The 21,888-nt window shown below is 48.9% G+C and overlaps 2 protein-coding genes across 5 annotated transcripts in view; one reads left to right on the top strand and one right to left on the bottom strand.

Annotated features, from left to right (window-relative positions):
- The window catches only part of LAMA5 (laminin subunit alpha 5), a 163,579-nt gene extending 156,105 nt beyond the window's left edge, over window positions 1-7,474 (top strand). For all 3 annotated transcript variants that reach the window (XM_039498142.1, XM_039498141.1, XM_039498140.1), the window contains 7 exons: window positions 266-455; window positions 1,083-1,235; window positions 2,196-2,355; window positions 2,541-2,671; window positions 3,275-3,365; window positions 4,733-4,852; window positions 5,469-7,474. In XM_039498142.1, the coding sequence (XP_039354076.1) occupies window positions 266-455; window positions 1,083-1,235; window positions 2,196-2,355; window positions 2,541-2,671; window positions 3,275-3,365; window positions 4,733-4,852; window positions 5,469-5,629 (1,006 nt within the window). In that variant the 3' untranslated portion in view covers window positions 5,630-7,474. The remainder of the gene's footprint in view (window positions 1-265; window positions 456-1,082; window positions 1,236-2,195; window positions 2,356-2,540; window positions 2,672-3,274; window positions 3,366-4,732; window positions 4,853-5,468) is intronic.
- Window positions 7,475-11,743: 4,269 nt separating this feature from the next.
- On the bottom strand, window positions 11,744-21,614 carry ADRM1 (adhesion regulating molecule 1). 2 transcript variants are annotated; one of them, XM_039499399.1, is made up of 10 exons: window positions 21,433-21,614; window positions 19,467-19,677; window positions 19,099-19,215; window positions 18,814-18,937; window positions 18,313-18,399; window positions 16,548-16,629; window positions 15,294-15,535; window positions 14,869-15,026; window positions 12,986-13,088; window positions 11,744-11,975 (listed from the first exon to the last, which is right to left on the bottom strand). In XM_039499399.1, exons 2-10 carry the CDS (start codon window positions 19,674-19,676, stop codon window positions 11,869-11,871), a joined length of 1,230 nt encoding a protein of 409 aa, XP_039355333.1. In that variant the 5' UTR covers window position 19,677; window positions 21,433-21,614; the 3' UTR covers window positions 11,744-11,868. The 2 variants fall into 2 exon arrangements, with proteins under 2 accessions (XP_039355333.1, XP_039355334.1); XM_039499400.1 differs by lacking the exon at window positions 21,433-21,614 and adding an exon at window positions 20,947-21,089.
- Between the last annotated feature and the right edge of the window lie 274 nt (window positions 21,615-21,888).

Below are 21,888 nucleotides of genomic sequence, written 5' to 3'. Positions count from 1 at the left end.
CTTGAAAATGGCATTCAGCAGAGGCACCTATCTGCATCTTTAGGCACCTAAATCCCTTTAATAATTTGGCCCTTAAACTCTCTGTGCCGTAGTTCTCTGGATAACAGGGACCATTCTTAACCTGCTCCGTGGGGCGTGTGAGCGTCGGGACGCTCCTGGCAGTCTCAGCTGGAAGGTGCTGGAGCAGGGGGCATGGTGGTGGTAAGCTCTAGCAGCAGAGGTGGGGGGAGAACTGTGGCACTGAACAGCCCCTCTTGTTCCGCAGGTCCCACTTCTCCCTGGACGTCAGGCTGAACTCATCCAGTGGGCTGCTGTTCTACGTGGCCAGCGAACTGCAGGGCTCCTTCATGGCCCTCTTCGTCTCCAGTGGCCGCTTCGTGTTCCTGGCCGATCTCAATGGGAAGAAGCTGAGAATGCGGAGCAAAGACAAGTACCATGACGGCAGGTGGCACACAGTAAGCAGGGACAGCTGGGCTGGTACTTGGGAGGGCGGAATGCAGGGCACGCAAAGCTCCCTCTTCTAGCCCTAAACGTATCCCTTACTGCCCATTCCGCATCTCAGAGCAGTGCCACCGAGGGGCAGGAATTCCACCCACCTTGGGGTGGGCGCCAGGAAACGTTTTTGTGGCAGCAGCTTTTTCTTGCGTCGTTGAGGCGAAGGTTGTTTTTCAGGTGGCAGCTGTTTGACGCTGCCCCTGTGGTTGGAATCACCACCCATCTGGCAGAGGCGTCTGCAGGGAGCGAAGTGGGTGACAGGAAGGGCCATGTTTTCAAATGGGCGGTCTCCCTTTGATCGCTGCGATGGGTGGCTACGGTCTTGCATCTCTGACAACCTGAGGGAGGCGCTGATCAGAGCCCTGCTGAATCGTGAACCGCATCGATTCTGAGGCCAGAAGGGTTTAGTTGCCTGACCATTACATCCTCCAGCATGTCGGAGCCTTCTCTCCCTTCCCAAATTTAGCCTGATCCTTCTCCCTCGGCAGAGCTGGGCTTTCCAGCTGGACCATGGGCCTGGGTCGAAACAAACGGCTATTGCTCTGAACCCTGCTTACCACGTGGTGTGTGACGCTTGCTTGTTGCAGGTCTTCTTCGGCAGGGACGGGAGCAGGGCTCAGCTGGTCATCGATGGCCTGAAGGCTCAGAACGGCGTGGTGGCTGCCGCTGGAGACTTCCTGGCCCAAAGCCCGTTTTACGTGGGGGGAGCTCCTGCTGCGAAGGCCAAGGCTCACGTTCCAGTAAGGACTCCTGGTGCCTGGTCACCCCAACCCGCCATCCCAGCTCCCTGCAGGAAGAGCTTTAATACGGGGTGTTCTCCCTCGTCCGGCAAGGGCAGGGGACCCGTTACACAACACTGCCTTCCCAGATGAGTCTGCCGAGGGCTGCAGCCCTTGGGGTCTCTTGGCTAGTCCTGGCCTCCCCCCCTGCGACCGCATTGTGCAAAGTGGTACAAGTTGCCCGGCAAAAATTAAACGAGTGCAGCTCTGGGGGGAGTTGCCCAGATTCTCATTTGCAGCCAGGCCCTGCCAGGGGCTGGCCGGTGGGCACAGCGCACGCACCCCCTTAGCGTAAGGCCCCTCTTCCCTGCCAGACCCCTGTAAAGGGCCCAGGAGTATCAGCCCACTTGATGCCCAGGCATCCATGCTGTGCTGTTAGATTTGCCAGCTGCCTTCAGTGCCATGAATCACAGGCTGCGGAGTTTCCTGGGGACGCGCTCAGGCGCTGATGGAGCTGTTCTCTGGTGGCTTCGTTCCCTGCTCCAAGAGGTTGCAGAGGACAGTCATAGGCTCTCTGTCCGCAGGGCTCAGTCTTACCACTGTCCCCTCCCCTCATTCCACGGGCATCAGGGGCTCTTGGGAGGGCTAGGGCCTGACCAAACCTGGTGCACTCAGTAGAAGGGCTTCTGTGAGCGTCGCTGGGTGCAGGATCCAGTCCATAGCCAGGAGACGTGGCTGTCTGCTGTGAGATTGGGGGGGGGTTATCCAGCTGGGGGGTTGTTCCTTTGTCCTGTCCGGGAGCCTAGAGCTGCCGAAGAGGAGGCTGCACAAACTAATCCCAGGAGTGGCTGGTGCATTGGAGGAAGAGCCCTCCAGCCCATTTAGTGGCCACATGCATTTCCTGCCCGCGTCCTGCGCCGACAGGTGATGGGCCAGGCCTGCGAACGCTCGCCCACCCTGGCCCTCTTCCTCTCTCCCCAGGACACTTCTGTGCCCAGCTTTAGCGGCTGCCTGAAGAACTTGAAACTGGATGGGAAACCCCTGGACTCCCCCTCTCGCGTCTTTGGGGTGACACCCTGCTACGAGGGGGCTCTGGAGAGTGGCATCTTCTTCGCTGCAGAGGGTGGATACGTGGCTTTAGGTATCAGACTAGCTGGCTTGGCCCTGGGCTCCCTGATCCCTTGACCCCTCCCTCCCCATGGTACGGCCTGGGTGGGTGCTTTCCCAAGTAGCCTGGCACTTCACCTCGGGAGGTGCCCATAGCCTCCCGTTCCAGCACGGCCCTGGGCACTCCCCCTTCCTCATGGCTCCCGTTTTCCCTTCCAGCCGACTCTGTGGCGATGGGGCGGGACCTGGAGCTGAGGTTGGATGTCCGGCCCCGGAGCGCCTCTGGCCTGATTTTCCACATGGGCACGCAGAGAAAGCACTACCTCACTCTGTACGCAGACGACACACAGGTACCTCCGCAGGGCAGGGCACGGCTGGCCGGTGGTGAGTGCTGGGGGCTGGTTGGTGCGGTGTCCCGTGGGGTACAGATGTTCACAGAGTGGCCCTTTGGTGCAGGGGGGCGAGCCTAGGTGCAGCTGATGGAAATCCTGCCTGACGGGCCAGTCCGTCCTGCCCATTCCTAGGGAGGAGGCAGCCCCTGCTTGGTGCTGTCAGCGCACACGCAGAACAAGGGCTGGCTGATCAACTCAGCAGATGGTGCGCTCCTCCCTTCGCCTGCCCCCAGCTGCGTCCCACTGCCCCCCTGCCTGCCCTCAGGACTGGGAAGCTTCTTGAGCAGATCTCTTGTTGCTCTCATGTCTCGGGAGGGCCATCCCGGGGCTCGTCTGTGGAAAAGCTTGTCCCCGGGAGGGCTCCTTAGCTAAGGGAAGGAATAAAATCGGCACTTGGCTTTCACCCCAGGAAGAGGGAGCCAGGGGGAAGATGTTCTCGTCACGTTACTTAATGCCCTTCTGGACGGTGCTCAGACACCACGGGGATGGGCTCTCCCCCCACCCCTCACATTCCAGCGTTAAGCCCAAAAGACTCTAAACTTGGCTGTGTTGTTTCATTAGGTCACAGTGAAAGCAAACACCGGGGCGGGGGAGTTCTCCACTTCGGTGGCCCGCCCGTCACTCTGTGATGGCCAGTGGCACAGCATAGCAGGTGAGATGTGTGCAGCATAGCAGGTGAGAGGTAACCAGCCGCTAACACTTGTTGGGCGGGATTTTCCATCATGCCACGGGGCCCTAGGAATCTCGGCTTTCCCTCTGCTGCGCTCCTGCAGGGTGGACTGCGGTCAAGGCCTCAGGCGCAGCTGGAAAGAGCTCAGTGTTCAAAAGACATGACTGCTCCCTATATTAGGAAATTGGTGGCTTTTTTAAGGCCTCTGACAACCGTTTCTGCTTCACTAGTGCCCTTTGTCTGAGGATCTCAGAGCCCTGTACAAACAGTAATTAAGGCTGTCACTTGGGAGGGAGGGATTAATTATTTGATATTATTAACTCGGTTTAACAGATGAGGAAATAATGAGTCAGAGGCAGTTCAGTGCTTTGCACTGTCGCAGAACACATTGATCACAGACTTGAAGAGACTAGAAGCAGGTGTCCAGAATCCCAGCTCCCTGCTCTAACCACTAGCCACACTGCCTGCCCTAGCAGTTAGCTCTTACAAACCCTCTCGTTTGTTATGGGCAGTCTCCGAATGCCGCAGTGAGGCTCTGTGGCTGCGGTTTTCAGAGGGGCTCAGAACTGGGACCAGATTTCCAGGGAGCTCTGCTCCTCTTTAGCACTGTACTGAGTGGTCAGAAGAGTTCAGCATGCCAAGTGGATACGAGGAGCTGAAAATCTGGCCCCGCGTCTGTGTCTCAGTAGCCGTCCAGAGCCCAGCTCCCTCTCCCATAGTCTTGTTGGTTCTCAGCTGATGGCACCGCGTACAGAGTCCTAGTGCATCTCTGCTCGGTGCGACACCTTTTCCCGTCAGTGCACCAAAGCGGGAGATGAATGCTGCACATCTCACGAGTCCTGTTGCATTTTGAGCCAAGAACTGCTCTGTGGAGCCTCGGCTGTCTCCTGTAGATAGAACTAGCCCCACTTCCAGCAGGAGGGGTGCATGCCTGCCAGGGGCAGCGATGTTCTCTGCAGTGCTCTTGGTCCAGTCTCCCCACCTCTCCTGGCTGGCTCGAGTTGCAAGTAGAGCCAGTTGGAGCACTTTTGTGGTGGAAATATGCTGCTTGGCTGGAGCCGGTGTGTTTTGCAGCCATGTATCGATTTCAATGATATTTTCAATGGGAAGGTTCCGGGGGAAGGGGCTCTCCAGTCACTTCCACGGGTGGGGGGGGCCTGAATTGAGAACCTGACCCATGTGAGCCAAAAACAGACCTTTCGGCACAATTCTGTGTCGCAAAATCATTTGAAAGGTTTTAGTTTCATTTGGAACAAAAGCACATTTGAAAGGTGCCGCGAAGCAGCAGCGCCATCCTCTGGCCAGCTCTAATGGGGAGATAGCCACACTGACTTTGGTTTCTTTCTAAGTCATCCGAGGCAAAAACGTGATCCGGTTGGACGTGGACACAGATGGAAACTACACGGTGGGACCCAGCCAGACTCGCTCAGCGGATACCAAAGGGACGCTCTATCTGGGGGCCGTGCCAGGTGAGTCAGAGGAGCAGTGACTCACTGTAGCCAGAGAGCTCCAGCTGTCAGATCTTGGTCCCAAAAGGTCTGAATTTCTCAACACCCAGTGGCACGTACTGTGTTCCTGCCATCGCCAACGGGGCTCAAACGGTCTCCCAAAGAAGTGGCTGGTCCTCGAGCAGTTGGCCTGGAGCTAATAACCCCTCAAGAGCTCAGCTTGGGAAGAGGTAGCTGAGCCTCCCTGTGTGTCAGGCTGCCGGGGTGTATTCGGGGACCCCACTCTCGGTATTTAGTGGGATTGAAGATGTGGGAACAGGCCATAGATTGTGAGGCTGTTGGGAACAATGAGAGCATGGGGCTTGCATGGCCCCCAGCTGCTTTGGTTTACTCCGGAGGGAATTCTGCACCAAAAACTAAAAATTCTGTGCACAATATTTTAAAATTCTGCAAATTGTATTTGTCAGTAACTGTGGCTCCAACATGGCAGTGAGGAGCACAGGCCACTGGCTGCACTGAGGTGGGAGATCGCCCTGAAGTCCCCATCTCCCCCGGTACAGAGACTCGGCAGTGAGGCTACACCGGACCCTAACACAGCGCTTCCCGTGCTAACCAGCCCCTTTGTGCCTCTCTGCAGGAACTGCCACGCTGGAGGCTGCTTCGCCGTCCCTGCTCACGCCTCTTCCCCATTACGTCGGCTGCATAAGGAATCTGGTGATAAACCGGAACCTGGTTGACCTGCCACAAGCTGGGACCGTCGGGGGCTCTGTTGGCCTTACGGGCTGCCCCGTGATTTAAATAGTGTAAAGCCTGAACTATGAAAAGCTGCACTACCCGCCAGGTGCCTTGCTGGGATTAGACACTCAGCCTGTGATCTCTTGTACCCTTGACTAACAGAGACACGTGAGCTCCAGCAACTACGGTGAAGCCATAGAGGTCCACACCCAGAGAGGGGCTGAGCCTGCAGCTCCGCCCTCTCTCATCTTCAATTGGTTTTGATTATTGGTGCCCCCCAAGGACACAGCCCTCCCTAAACCCCCATCTCCAGTATGTGAGTGTTAGAGACAAGCCCCTATTACCCGTGAGCCACGGCTCTTGCTGCTTAGAACAGCGGCGTATAAGGAGAGTGGGTAGAGTGCACAGCAGCAGTACATCTCCCCCAAACTCCCCCTCTGTTCACGTCACCTGCCACGGGGCGTCCCTGCTGTGGGGGTGGGCTGGAGACTTTGTTACAAACTATTGTCAGAGGAGTAAGAACAGCCTTCGCTAAGCCTGGCTGTCAGTGGGGTAGTTGGGCCTGCTGTTGCTACTGCTATCTCCTCACTGGAGTAAGGCCATTGGGAAATGCTTCAAGAAAACACCCACTGAAAACTGGAAGTACCCCCGTGTGTGTTGCCAGCTTCAGCTAGTGAACAATACAAACGTTTCTTTAGAGATAAGTATGAAAAAGCTAAAGCTGATAGGTGTTAAAGACAGTCACACAGCATTATAAAACTCATCATCTCGGTGGAGGACGAGAATCTTATGGTGTCCCAAAGTTTGAGAGAATCAAGATTTGCATGCACAGAGGCAGTGAGCTACTTCGACCCTCTCTGGCTTTGGACTTGAGCCTGCAACGTAGTGAGCAGTGGCTGGAAGTGCTGATCACTCTCCACTCCCTTTGCCTTCAATAGGCATGGAGGGCACACAGCACCTTGCAGGCTCAAGTCTGCTGTGCAACTCTGAGCGCGCCTCACTCACCCTGAACCAAACCATAGTGCCTCATATCATCTGCGCCCTTGTGAGGGGTCAGCAGCTGTACAGACCCTGTGGTCTTCACAGGACCCAGAGGGTAAGCCTAACGTGAACACATGGGGATCTAAGGAGGTTTAAGGCCACATTATGGCTAGGCACGATCTTAGCACTACATGAGAAGAGACCAAAATAAATGCATGTTCCGTACTCCCCCTTCCGCCTGCATGTTTTCCTACGGATTTCTGCACTGCCTGGGTTTGCGTTAGATTGACTTGTTTGAATCTAAGTGCTTGACATTCTACAACTAAGTTAGGAATTCTGCTTAGTGGTTGGTTCATCTTTGCAAGTGCAAGCTGAACAAGGTGTATCTCCACATGCGTGCGCAACATTGCCAAAAGACCCGAATGTTGATACAGCAATTGTTCTTTATGGCACTCACATATGGCTCCCCCAGTAAAGACCTGTTGTATGAAGACACTGCATTTATTTTAGAAAAGATGATTTGTCATAAACCTGCCAAGCTTTGCTGTATTTGTCACTTTGCCCTCTCCGACACTTCTCACGTGTGGCATCCTTATTTCTAACGTCCATTGTAGTGCAGCTTTCATTTAAAAACAAAACCATTTTTCCCCAAGCCACCTATAGTTCACTTACATATGTCATATATATATTTGTGTGTATATATCTAGTCACATGGGGACAAAATCTTGCTTCTGAAATGGATTTATAACTTATATCAATATGATTTTTTTTTATGATGGGGTAAATATTGTAAAATGGGCTTTTAACATGTCTTTTTATTATCTTTAAGCAAATATAATTGACCCATTTTTAAATTGTAGTATTAAAGATGGTCTTTGTAAATCACTGGTACATATTTTTGAGTCAAATAAAATTTTATGTTATCTACTCTTTGGTTGAAGAGCAAGGATGAGATGTAAGCAGCAGCTGGAGTCTTTTCTTTCGAAGGGAAGCAGCAGGGATTGTTCAGCAGGAGAAACAATCCTGTTTGTCTCACTAACATAAAAGTCAGTGATTGCTGCGGCCTGTGTGTGACACTTCAGTCCCCAACTTGGACCTGAATAAAGTTAGCTCCTAGGAGGACTGCTTACCAGTATGTGCTAAAGCAAGTTGCATTGGAAGTTGTGTGTCATAATTTAAAACCTCCAGGCTTGGAAACAGCCATCTAATAACTAATCGTGAAGTAAAAATAAGACAGCATGTGCTTTTAGACTTCATGGCCAGGTCACCATTACTAATCTATGAGAGGTCTTTGAAGGGGGGTCAACATGGACAAGGGGGAATGCAGTGGACATAGTGGACAAAGATTTCCAGAAAGCCTTTGACAAGGTCCCTCCCCAAAGGCACTTACATAAATAAAGCTGTCATGGGATAAAAGGGAAGGTCCTTTCATGGATTGCGAACTGGTTAAAAGACAGGGAACAAAGGGTAGGAATTAATGGTAAATTCTCAGAATGGAGAGGGGTAACTAGTGGTGTGCCCCAAGGGTCAGTCCTCAGACCAATCCTATTCAATTTATTCATAAATGAGCTGGAGAAAGGGGTAAACAGTGAGGTGGCAAAGTTTGCAGATGATACTAAACTGCTCAAGATAGGTAAGACCAAAGCAGACTGTGACGAACTTCAAAAAGATCTCACAAAACTAAGTGATTGGGCAACAAAATGACAAATGAAATTTAACGTGGATAACTGTAAAGTAATGCACATTGGAAAAAAATAACCCCAACTCTACATACAATACGATGGGGACTAATTTAGCTACAAGAAGTCAGGAAAAAGATCTTGGAGTCAGCATGGATAGTTCTCTGAAGATGTCCACGCAGTGTGCAGACACAGTCAAAAAAGCAAACAGGATGTTAGGAATCGTTAAAAAGGAGATAGAGAAGAAGACTGAGAATATATTATTGCCCTTATATAAATCCATGGTATGCCCACATCGCAAATACTGCGTACAGATGTGGTCTCCTCATCTCAAAAAAAGATATACTGGCATTAGAAAAGGGCAACTAAAATGATTAGGGAACGGGTCCCATATGAGGAGAGATTAAAGAGGCTAGAACTCTTCAGTTTGGAAAAGAGGAGACTAGGGAGATATGATAGAGGTATATAAAATCATGAGTGATGTGGAGAACGTGGATAGGGAAAAGTTATTTACTTATTCCCATAATACAAGAACTAGGGGTCACCAAATGAAATTAATAGGCAGCAGGTTTAAAACAAATACAAGGAAGTTCTTCACGCAGCGCACAGTCAACTTGTGGAATTCCTCACCTGAGAAGGTTGTGAAGGCTAGGACTATAACAGCATTTTAAAAAGAACTGGATAAATTCATGGTGGTGAAGTCCATAAATGGCTATTAGCCAGGATGGGTAAGGAATGGTGTCCCTAGCCTCTGTTTGTCAGAAGGTGGAGATGGATGGCAGGAGAGAGATCACTTGATCGTTGCCTGATAGGTTCACTCCCTCTGGGACACCTGGCACTGGCCACTGTCGGTAGACAGGATATTGGGCTAGATGGACCTTTGGTCTGACCCAGTACGGCTGTTCTTATGTACCCTAGTGTAAGGGTTTGACTGTGGTGTTCCACATGCAGCTGTTGTTCTGTTTTCCCAACATCAAAAATCCCTTGATCTTTCAGCTTCCTTAATACTTTCATAGCTATGACTATTTAAAGCCAACTAGGAATCATTTAAGAACAGCTTACTGGATGCCCACAGTGGAAGAAAGCTGTGTGGTTAGAAGAGACATGAAGGCAGCTGTTAATAATAAAAAAGGAAAAATTGATAAAGGATGTCCAGGGACCCAAGAAGAAATTATGGCCAGCAGCGATAAGGGCAATGAGTTTAGGGGCAGGGTGGGAAGAAACCTGACACTGGTATTGGGCCACTGGCTGATGGACATGGTAGAATTATCAATTAAAAAAAGCCATAGTCCATAACTATTTACTCTGTATTTGGGTGGGGAAAAAAGAGGCACTCTCATCATATAGTGAACTTTTTCCATTGCACTCGTATAGCTGGGGGATGTTAGTTACTGGACGCCCACAGTTCGATAAGTCTTGAAGCACAGGTGAAGTAAGTTTAGAAAATTAGAAAAAAAGGCTACTAGTGTATTTAAGTAACACAAACAGCTAGGAAAATCACAGCAAGAGCTGGTGCACTACACCCTCAACTCACACAACTATGGGGAAAAACCAGGCAGTAGGTTAAGTACAGAGTGCCAGTCCTATTATCATTATCTATATTACAGTAGTACCTAGAAGGCCTCACTGAACCACACTGGCCACAGCTGCAGCACAGCCAATCCAGGTTTCTGCTTTAAATACAGTTCAGTAGCTGGATTCGGCTTCAAACCCCCCGTTCCTCGTATGTATGTATGTATGTATGTGTGTGTGTTTGTTTAGATCTGGGAACTTGAGTGCAGGCTCAGCTCTAATTGGGGGAGACGGAGAAAGACACAGACATATTTTAAGGCAAGAAGGGATGACTGCAATCATCTCCTCCTGAGGTCCCGTCCAACCCTGATATTCTATGATCTGATCTGACCTCCTGCATAGCCCAGGCTCGAGAATTTCAACCCCCTGATTCTGGCATCAAGTCTGTAACTTTTGGTTCAGCTAGCACATATTTTTAAGACACCTTCCAATCTTGATTAAAGACAGCAAATAGAGGATCCATGACATCCCAAGGTTAATTGTTCCAATGTTATCTCTTCCCCACCCCCCTCTCTCTCACACACTTTTGTATCTGCCCCTGTTTACCTTAAGTATAGGCCTGTCAGCCTGACATCAGCTAATACAGGACTCTAATTATGAATTCAAGGAGGGTGATATAATTAATGCAAATCAATGAGTTGACAGAATAGATCCAGTCCAATTATAAATATATATATACACACTTAAACTTCTGTAAGCCATCTAAGTTGGTGCAGCATGACACGGTAATTAAAAAAACTAGAATGATATAAAATTAAGGTGACATTTGAAACTGGCTGATAGGTCTCTATAAATAGGGAATCATCATGAACCAGGGCTGTTTCTAGTGGCGTCACACAGGGATTGGTTCTTGTCCCTCTATTTAACATTTTGTTTTTGTCTAGGTCATTGATAGTTTGTAGATTACACAAAAAAATGGAGTAATAAACAATGAAGAGAAAAAAAAAATCACTGATTCAGAGCAACTGGATTGCTTGGTAACTGGGTACAAATAAATGTATGCATCTGGAAATAAAGAATATGCAATGGGACACTCTTCTAGGAAGCAGTCATCCTGAGAAACAGGTGGTGGGGTATGGTGGATAAACATAAGCTCCCACTGTGATGCTGTGGCCAAAAGAGTGAATGTGCTCCCAGGATCCATAAACCGGAAATCTCAAGCAGGAATATAGAGGTTATGTTACGTCTATATTTGGGAGTGCTGCTGAAATATTGTATTCAGTTCTGGTGCTCACACTTGAAGGATGTTAGTAAGTAGTTCTCCTAGCTCTTCTCACAACCCTCCCCAACTTAAGGATTAAAACAATTGCCAAATAGGCTCAAAGAGCTCACTCTATTTAGCTTAATTAAACAAAAGGTTAAGGGGTGATTTCAAGTACTTACAGAGGGAACAAATATTTAATAATAGGCTCTGCAGTCTAGCAGAGAAGGGTATAACTTGGTTGGCAGTTGAAGCTAGACAAATTCAGACAGATAAGGTGCAAGTTGAATGGTAATTTACCACAGGTCATGACGGATTCTCCACCACTCACTTCTTAATCAAGATTGGATTTTTTTCCCCTTAAAAGCTCTGCTATAGGAATTTTGGGGACATTCTTTGGCCTACGTAATACAGGTCAGAGGAGATGATCACAATGCTCCCTTCTGTCCTGGGAATCTGTGAGAACTGTGGCTCCTACCAGGTGCTGTAATATTGGCCATACTAAAAGTATTTGGACATGTTATAACCATGAGTCATCTACCTTTAAAAAAAAAAAACCCTGAAAAATTCCCCTGTATAATGCAAACATGGGCATCATTCAGTGCCTTTGAAGATCCCACCCCCCCCAGCCATATTCTAATCCAAAATTTCACTTAAAAGCAAAGAGCTCTGTTAACCACTGTCTTTGGATGAAGAGTCAGAAGAAAGAAAGCACTAAGGTTCTATGACTCCATGACCACAAAGTGATTTGGCAGATAAAAATCCTTTATTTGTAGATTTAGGATAAGGATAATATGAAGTTAGCTAGTAATCCTACTGAAGCTGCTTAAGTTAATGTCTAGGACTATTCATAAGGGAGAGCAGATAATTTAGTCTAAACTCATATCTTCCTCTTCATCTTTCTTTTCCTTTGATTCTCCCTCCTTTTCGTCTGACTTGACATTGTTCTGCATTGCTTTAGCAAATGCTTCTACATCTGAAAAGTAAAGAAACATTAGTTAGGTTAGCTTTGCACCAAGAACAAGATTCATAATCATAAATTAGACTGAAGTTAAAATACAGGTCATTTAGCAGAGGAAACAGGTTGAAAGTTTGCTTGTATGTTTAAGTTTAACATTCAGATACATTTGACAATCAATGGAACTTAACTGAGCTTGATACTTTACATATACACACACTGGTCATAACAGATTTACCATACCAACATTTCCAGGCTTATAGAGCTGATAACAGGCCCCTCCACTATCAGAGGCCCCAAGAATTACTGGTAACTTGATTTACTGCAGCACTGCCTTCAATTAAATATTCCCACGAGAAAAGCATTAGCAGCTGGGTGACTGCAACAAGAAAAATATTTCTAAGGGTACGTTTATACTACCCGCTAGATAAATCGATCCCCGAATCGACGCCCGGACTCCACCTCAGCAGGAGGAGTAAGCAGAGTTGACAGGGGAGCCGTGGCAGTCGACTCGCCGTCGTGAGGACGGCCAGGTAAGTCGAACTAAGATAGTTAGTTGCGTACCTTAGTTCAACACCTCCTCCCCCCACGCTAGTGTAGCCCAGGCCTAAGTCCTAAATGTCACTGCAAGCTCTGCTGCATAACTCTAGCACAGCCTTTTCTAGAGTGCTCTCTCAGACTTTGGGAACTCAGTCAAGAAAGCAGCCTCGAAGCTACTTAGGCATCAATACTGTGCAATCTTAGATTAACAGAAACCATCATCTCAGAAGAGACTGAACACACACACACACACACCCCATTTAGACTGTTATGAACAGGAGGTTAGTGATTTTATTTACTAAGTAAATTTTTCAAAAGAGCCCAAAAGCTCTTAATCCCCTTGACATTCAATGAGTTTAGGCACTTGAATGATTTTTGAAAACATTACCCAGGATCTATTTCCATGACCGATTCAGACCCTGCATTCAGTCATTTACAAGGCAACAATTCTGTAATTCCATGCTCTTTCAAGAGAAAAAGATACTTACCACCTTTATTTGCTGCATCTACTGCCTCAGCTGGTAAGCCAAACTGACTCATCAGTGGGCCAAGTTGTCCTGAAGCTAAAGCAGCACTGAACATGCTCAATGCCTGTGAAATAGAGTCAAACACCACCAAATAAAACTGATTGTTTCTGCAACACCGAATGGCCACTTCAAATAAATGATTCTTCCCCTTGGTTTTGACATGGAAATGGTACTCTACGTAATAGAATATGCCGACCACTCCAGATCTCACTTAAATAAAGGAACACCTACTGTGGAGCAGGCTTTAAAAAGTCACTCCTCCAGCCCCTGGTTCTTGGTGTACTGTACCCTCTAAGGCAGGGGTGGGCAAACTTTTTGGCCTGAGGGCCACATCAGGGTTGCACAACTGTATGGAGGGCTGGGTAGGGAAGGCTGTGCCTCCCCAAACAGCCTGGCCCCCTCCCACTTCCTGCCCCCCTCAGAACTCCCAACCCATCCATCCCCCCATACTCCTTGTCCCCTGACCACCCCCTGCCAGGACCCCTGCCCCCATCCAACCCCCCTGCTCCCTGTCCCCTGACTGCCCCGACCCTATTCCACACACACCCCAAAACAGCTCCCCAATCCCACCCCTATCCAACTGCCCTCTGCTCCTTGTCCCTGACCACCCCTCCCAGGACCCCTGCCCCTAACTGCCCCCACCCCCAAGATGCCACCCCTTATCAACCCCACACTCCCTGTCCCAACAGCCCTCCCTACCTGTATCCACATCCCCTGACAGGCCCCCATCCCCCCAGGACTCTCACTCCCAGCCCTCCTTGTTCCCCATCCCCTGACAGCCCTCCCCAGAACCTCTACCTCATCCAACCGCCCCACCTCCCTGACTGCCCCCCAGGACTCCCTGCTCCCTTACCAGTAGGGGGAGCTCGCAATCGTGACACACAGCCAGAGCCAGCTGCACTCCCCACGCTATCCAGCGGGAGCGGCAGGTCAGACCACGGCCCACGCAGCTGCGGGGGAGGGGGGACAGGGACTAGGCTCCCCGGCCGGGCGCTCAGGGGCCAGGCAGGACGGGCCGTAGTTTGCCCACATCTGCACTGAGGCCTGGTCTGCGCGCACACGGTGTTAATTTAAACCAATTTAGTTAAACCACAGAATATGTGCACTGACTCTTTTCACTCAATTTAAACAGTGCAAACTAAACTGCTCTAAATCAGGTTTAAATGATATCAAGTGAACCCACGCAGAGGTGTATAGCGATTTTTACACAGATTTGTTAAACTTGTGCAACTTTTGTCTTCAGACATGCCCGAAGAGGAAGTCTGGAGTAAGAAAATCTCTCTTCCCTGACAACTTAAGCTTCAAGTGACTGGACATCTGCTAGCTTTAAGGAGATTGCCTACCAGCTCTCCTATGAAGGGAGGGCCTAAGATCAGATGTGTCTTTTCTGATAGACTTCGTTACAAAGAGAAGGGGGAAGCCCAGATCAAGGAAGAGAGGGGTATTTAGACCATATGTGGGACTATGCCACTGCCATGGAGAAGTGAGCTCTTGGCATTTACTGAGTCCATATCAGTGGGGGAAAAGCACAGAGACAAACAGGCTTAGGGCACATGTGTAGCTATTTTATGCACAAAAAATATATAGTATATCTAAAGAGAGATTTGAGTCCAACACACACTTCCATAAAAACCAACAGATGCCCAGTATTTGTTAGCTGCATGAAGCACAGGGAGCTGAAATAGTTTCTTAGGGCTGGTCTACACTGAAAAGATAGCTGTGTTGACCTATGTCGCTCAGGGCTGTGAAAAATCCACATCCTTGAGTACCAGAGTTAAACTGGTCTAATCCCCCAGTGAAGACAGTGCTAGGTCAGTGGAAGAGTGTGTCACTGTGACATCTACCTGCTGAAACTGGGGAGATGTCAGAGTGTTCTGAATCTCTTCTGCTGTCTGCGGCAGTGATTCCCCAGATGGAAGATAAGGCAGCAACCGCTCTTGAACTTCAGCATTTGCCAGAATGGGAGCCATGATCTCAGGAGTCAGCACACTGGCCAAGTCAACTAGGATAGAACACAGCTTTGTTAGACTAAACACAAAGCAAACTGCTTTACTTTAACTAGAGCCACTAGTGGTTGGAGTGAATATGGAGATGTGACCCTCCAATGATTTCAGGGCACTCTTTGGGGCAGTCACAAGTAAATCATTTCTCCAAAGTAGGTTAGGGTTCAACAGAAAGGCTTCCAAATCGATTTGAAATTATACAGGACAGTAAAATAGCTTTAAGGCATATATGGTATCCAACAGCTGTCTGGTCAGAGTACTGTTACCTTGCTGTCCTCCTGCTCCAGCTGGCACATTCATAGTAGCTAAAATGTTCTGAAGGTCACTCAACTGAATGGGTTGAGTTGGGCTTGTTGCTGTGCTGGTTCCATTGCCCGAACTTGGTGCAGGGCTGGGACTAGTTGCAGATGCAGATGCAGCTGCAGCCGCAGGAGCAGATGGGGCTGGCGTGACACGTGTAGAGGAAGTAGTGGAAGATGGAGTTACAGCAGCTGATTGGCTGCGAGAACTAGAAGTGTAATTAATATAATTAATTCACTGCAGAAACAGTTACTTTGCACTTTCATAAGCAGCTTCCAACAAACTTTGGCACCCCTGTGTGCATATATTACCCCCATTTTAAGAGGCACGAAAGAGTCTTGATTTCCACTGTTCTCTTCTATTCACTAGACCAGTGATTTTCAAACTGCAGTCACGACCCAGTACTGGGTTGCAGAATGCAAGGCACTGGGTCACGGCAGGTCTAGTCAGTGTTGCCGACTGGGCCATTAAAAGTCCCACTGGCAGTGCTGCCCGGCTAAGGCAGGCTAGCCCCTACCTGTTCTCACACCGTGCTGCACCCCACAAGCAGCAGCCAGCAGCAGGCCCGGCTCCTAGGCGGGGGGGAGGGGGGGAGGAGTGCCACGGGGCTCTGCGCGCTGCCCCCGCCCAGAGCACTAGCTCCACACTTCCTTTGGCTGGTTCCTGAGAGCTATGCAGAGCTGCTTGCACGCCTCCACCTAGGAGCCGGACCTGCTGCTGGCCTCTTCTGGGGCACAGTGCAGTCCGCGGTGTCAGGACAGTCAGGAAGCCTGCCTTAGCAACCCCATCTGCGCCGCTGTTCAGGAGCTGCCCGAGGTAAGCCTGTGCCCTCTACCCCATGTCCCAGCCCTGAGCCCTCCCCCACCCAAACCCAGAGCTCCTTCCTGTACCCCAAACCCCTCATCCCCAGCCCAGAGCCCTGACCCTCTTCCACACCCCAAGCCAATTCCCCAGCCCTGAACCCCCTCCTGCACCCCAAACCCCTTATCCTCAGCCCCACCCTACAGCCTGCACTCTAACCCCCTGCCCCAGCCGTGAGCCTCTCCCATACCCCAAACCCCTCATCCCCAGCTCCACTCAGTCATGTGCATCAACAATTTTCTTCAACTGGGTCACGAGAGAAAGAAATTTGAAAACCACAACACTAGACCCCAGTTCCTCACCAGTTCAGGGGAACAATCACACACAGAACTACAAAAATGGGTGTATGTATATCTTACCTTGATGATGAGCTGCTGGTTGGGGGTCCCCCACTTCCCAATAAGCTAGCCAGGCCAGGCCCTGTCAGTGCACCAAGCCCACCTTCCATAAATGATGGAAAGACATCAGTTTAGAAACTATTTTATGTTCATTCCCTTTATAAAGATAAAGCTATTCAGGTTTGACTCAACTTCACTTACAGGCAACATTCTTTTTGCTGTCTTTATGAAAATACAGGTATTTTTTCCATTTTCTAATTTTAAACCCCCCATTAGAATAAAGGATGAAGTGGCTTTGGTTTGTATAATACAAACAAAAGCCCCTCAACACAGCAAAACCCTTTCATCCAAGAAAATGGGTGTGCGTCCCCTATAGCCCTGCATTCCCTTCAGTTTCAACTCTAATGCAGGCATGTAGCACGAGACAGACAGCTCTGCAGTCAAACACTCTACAGGCAGAACAAAATCAAGTAGGATAGTCCACTGCTTCCAGCAGAAAACACAGCAAGGCATTAATGCATGACAAATGGTCAAGAAAATGATGAGGTGACTTGTACACAAGAATTTACAATCAAAGAATCCTCCACCCTGTTACTAATCATAGCTTCTCTAGCAGGAGGAACAAGCTATGCAGAACTAGAGACTGGTTTAAAAGGGCTTTCAGTGATTTCTAATTGTGATTCTTTTCCTGAACCACATGATGGCCACTTGCTCCATTTAGTACATATTCCCCCTACAGCTGCTTCTTATTCCAGGTCTAATTGCTGTATGCCTGTCTATATGACCATCTGCATTCTGTTGTCCAGTCTTTTGGAAACTAGCTGCAAACCCGGAGGGCAGAATTAGAGTGCCCCATTAGCATGTGCATGATGGACTGAAACTACAGGGGGAGAACATAGGAGAGGAATAAGCAAGTAACCAGCCACTTGTTTCTCTGTTCTTCTGTCCCCTCTTTTCTGCAAAGTTCCCCTAGCAGTAGTGGATCATGCCACCTCCCCCAACAGCACATTACCTCCACTGCTCCCTGATCATACCACTTCCACAGTAGGAGCAGGAGAGCTAAACTACAAGACTAGTATCACTTTTTACTATACTGCAGCAGTCCCTGCTGGGAAGCACATGTTTGAGCAGCAGAAAAAGCACACCCCCCTTCAGGATCCGAGACAGATGCCATCCAAGGTCTGTCACTCCCAGTACTAGCAAGGGCCTACGACCAGTGCAGAGACTGCACGATCAGCACCCGCAGAGGGAAGCGCCTTGTTTCACTGAGCAGTAAGTTAACTGGTACACCCAGGCCAGGACACTAAGGGAATGTGCACCTGGAATAATCTGAAGATGCCCTATGGCTAAATAAAAAAAGCCAGTGAAATAGACATCACTGACCAATTTTTGAGCAATCTCAGAAATCAACCACTGCCCTCAAAAGAAAGAAGAATGCTCTCCTCCAACTCCCTCCTAAGAAGTTAGTCTTCCACTCATTAGCCATCCTCCTGCTCCTTCAATCCTGGAATATAGCTCAATGCAAAACTAACACCACTAAATTTGTGGAGGAAAACCTACACATGACCAACATATGCCAAGTTGAACTACTGATTACTCCGTTTGCTACATTCCTTTTTCCAGTTTTGTTTCCCCATCTATATATTATTTTGTCTTTGAGAAAGGGACTGCCTTCTTATGTGAAGGAAATGTCATCCAAATCAATAAGAAAATAAATCAGTGTAAGGTAAGTTTTAACCCAGAAGGAAAAACATTCTTATGGCATAAAGATATGAAAGCATTTTACCAAGTCCTCCTAAGCCTGTTGGTCCGATCAGCTGCATGAGCTGGTTATGGCTCATATTTCCAAGAAGGCTTTGCAAGCCACCTTCACCTAAAAACAAAAACATTCTGAAATACAACATTCATATTTTTCATAACACTCTGGCTCAAGCAGCAGGAGATTAATTGACATATGCTACAAGCAGAAACTGTGTCAAGTATTTACTATTTTAAGATGCTAAGAAGAAAAAAAAAGCAGCTTAGCTTTAAAAAAAAAAAAAGGGGGAGGACTCCAGAAAACCTAACAGATACAACCCGGAGAAGTTTCTTCTCGCTGACTCATTTTTCAGCCTGCTCCTTCCTATTATAGCAAAATAAATTGTGTTGCTAAGAGTGTCTCTGCATTTCTAGTATAAGACTTCTCCCCAGGTCACCCTCCAAAACCAGAAGGGATTTGGTTCCTAGAAAACTGCAAAGTATGTATAAAAAACACCTCTCAAACTGAGAAGAAGAGAATAGACTATACCTCCTAATGCTGAGAGCTCATGGCCTCCACTTCCACTCCCACCCAAAGCACCAGGTATTGGAGGATTGTTGAGATACTCATTCACTTTACGGCAGTGCTCTTCATCTTTATCAGTCTTCGGTTCCTGTAAGAGAGTTGTTCTTAAGCCTCCAAGCATCTTTAAAACAGATTAGAAGTTGGATAATTCTTTAAAGTGTAGATCCCCATCTATCCCCTCCTTGAGTATTCCTCGCACACATCTTGGTAACATTTAGAATTCCTTTGTTTCATTTACTTGTCACAAACCTGCATCCAGAAGAAAAGTCGCTTTGATCCTGCCTTGAACTTCAGCACATACACACGACCAGTAGTGCACTGAGGTACCCTCTTAAATTCACAGTCATCAGGAAAGATAATCAAGTCCTGGAAAAAAAGCGAGGTGGATTAAAAAAAAAATTGGATAGTTCTGTGCCTACTCCTCACACAAACCTCTCTCTATGCCTTCTTCCACGTTGCCCCTTACACCAAGTGTGTACTTCCAAAGCCCATTTGTAAAGCCACCACCTGTCTTATTCAAATCTCTTCTTAAAGACACTTGCACTGGGGTTCACAATACAGAGTACAAAAGAGCCATTACAAAACTCTTAAGATTGAAATAATGAAGTTATACTCACATCTTCAACATTGCCAGAAGTCCTGTCCTTCCAACAAAAATGAATGAGGGAATCATCAGTTTGCTGGATGTAAACAAGGCCTTTTCGTTTATCTGGAGTTACAGTACTGCCTTTTAGAGACATCTTTCCTGCCCGAAATTCCACCAAATATTTGCTGGATGAGCCACGGGAGCCTGGCACCAGGCTTGGAAACAATGCACCTGAAGACATCCTGAAAAGAGACAATGGACTAGAAAATATGACTATATAAATATCCCATTGTTTCTCTCTGCTACTAGATTTCATTAGAATCTCAACCAAGAACTAACTCCACAAGAAAAAATTGTCCACTGTTTCTAGAATTTGTAATGCACTGACAAAGAGCTGACATGCTAACAAATCCCTAGCAATTATATAGAAGAGGCTCTAACCTTCCCAACTCCATTACTCTCATGGCACTGAACCATTAAGATATTCAAAATGAAAATGACTTCTTCCTGAAACTCATTCTTTGATCTTAAGAAACATGATACAGGCCAGACCAATTCTGTATTATTCAGAGTACTACTGTAATTGACCCTCTCTTTCAAATATTTCTAGAACACCTATCACTGTAGTATCCAAGCTAATAAATTTGCACAATAACTTCCATGGCAAAAAGCCTTCACAACTATACATTTGGTTTCAAAATAGCCTGATATATCCTGCAGTGCATTCCACAAGTGCTACATTGCTTGATGCAGCCTACAAAACTACTCAGAAAAATATGTAGAGAAGGTAAAAGATTAGACTGTGATAAACCCACAGGAAGACCATGTCACACTGGCAAGCAGACAACTTTGCATTTGCTTCTGAGAAGCAGATGCCATTGTTTGAACCAGTCATTCCACTGCTTGTTTAGATGCAGTTAGCATTTGCACAGAAATTTGTATAGAACTTTAGATCTTTAAAGTACTTTAAAAAGTAATTCTCATATCATCCACATAAGCTAAGAAACCATCTTCATTTTACAGAGGCACATATACACGAAAAGAGGTCTGTGACTGCCCTCAGGTTGAGTATCAAAATAATCAGTAGAAGTAGGAACAGAAAACAGGAATCCCAACTCCCTCTCAGATGCACTAGACCAAGCTGCCTGCTATACACTGCATACGCGTTCAGGAAACAGGCCAGTGATCTTGAGCTATGTGTACTCAGGAGGCAGTGCCTATGTAGGGCAGTTTTGGAAAGAAATTTTATGTAATTCACTCCACGTGAATCATGTGACAGCATGCCTGAAGTCTGCCCAAGTCTCCAGGCAGCCTGAAACAGCACCACCCCAAGTCCTCTCAAGGGACGGTGCCTGAACTTAATGATGACAACTCAGGAAAGACTGTGTTAGCTACTGGGCAGAAGGCTGGGCTGGGACTCAGGAGATCTGGCCCTACGTCCAGCTCCGCCACTGGCCTGATAGGCGACCCTGGGTAAGTCCCTTCATCTCCCTGGCCCTCAGTTTCCCCACCTGTAAGACAGGGGTGATAGGGACCTTGGCAAAGCACTTTAGGAGCTGCTGCTGCTGCTGACGTGAGCCCGGCGCTACCGCGAGCGCTACTTTAAACAATCTAAGGGCGCAGGTTCTACATCTAATTCGCACAGCTACCAAGCCGGGCGGCTGGACACGCAAACGGCATCCAGCGCCGCCGCACCGACCGCAGCGCGGAGCCGCTGAGTCACTCCCGAGGAGCCCCAGGCCCGCGCTCGCTGGGCGGCCCCCAGGCCGTTCCCGGGGCCACGGGCAGCAGCGGGGCCTGACTCCCAGCTGTGGGAGGGAGCCGGGGTCACAGCTCAGCCGAGGGACAACGCGCCAGGCCCAGCAGCGTCGGGGCGCTCCACCCGCCCAACGGCCTTTCCTCCCGGCGGCTCGGGCCCGGCCCCGCGAGCCCGGCTCTCTAGCCCGAGCCGCCCCCCTGGCGGGGGGGCTCACGCCCGGCCGAGTCCCCGCACTTACCTGCCGCCTCTCCTCAGTCACCTCAGAGGTAGCTCTTCCGGCCAGTCCCCCGAGGAAACTATCGGCTCCGCCCTCCTCCTCGCCAGCCATTGGCGGCGGCCTCCTCCGACGGGCTCTGATGCCCTTCCCATTGGCCGGCTCGAATGTCACTCAACGCCAGCCGGACCGACATGCACCGCGCCGGCCGCGCAGGGTTCGGAGGAGAGCGAGCTCCCCCGCCCGCTCCGGCTATTGTGCTGTGTCATAACGGCTGAACCACCCACAAGCGAGGGGGGGAGGCCTTTGCGACCAACGGGCCTGTGGAGCAGCTCATCTGTCCCTGCGGGGGTGGGGGCGGAGCACATCAGCGCCTCCTATGGAACTGATCCTTGTGGAGCGGCCGCTTCACCCGGTCCCAGCGGGGTTTGGGGGCGCGGCCCCTAGTGACGCCCAATGGACCAGCCTGGAGCGGGCTAT

This window comes from Mauremys reevesii, linkage group 13, assembly GCF_016161935.1.
Source record: "Mauremys reevesii isolate NIE-2019 linkage group 13, ASM1616193v1, whole genome shotgun sequence".
Taxonomy (NCBI): domain Eukaryota; kingdom Metazoa; phylum Chordata; order Testudines; family Geoemydidae; genus Mauremys; species Mauremys reevesii.
This window is presented reverse-complemented; position numbering and strand designations above follow the sequence as displayed.

What these genes read in the sequence shown, in the direction of transcription:
- ADRM1 (XM_039499399.1), bottom strand. Translation starts at nt 19,676, where the DNA reads ATGTCTTCAGGTGCATTGTTTCCAAGCCTGGTGCCAGGCTCCCGTGGC. An exon ending in TGAGCTCTCAGCATTAGGAG is followed by an intron (nt 18,400 to 18,813) that starts GTATAGTCTATT and finishes TTTTGTTTTTAG; the next exon opens with GTGAAGGTGGCTTGCAAAGC. An exon ending in CATCTCCCCAGTTTCAGCAG is followed by an intron (nt 13,089 to 14,868) that starts GTAGATGTCACA and finishes TCTATTTCACAG; the next exon opens with GCATTGAGCATGTTCAGTGC.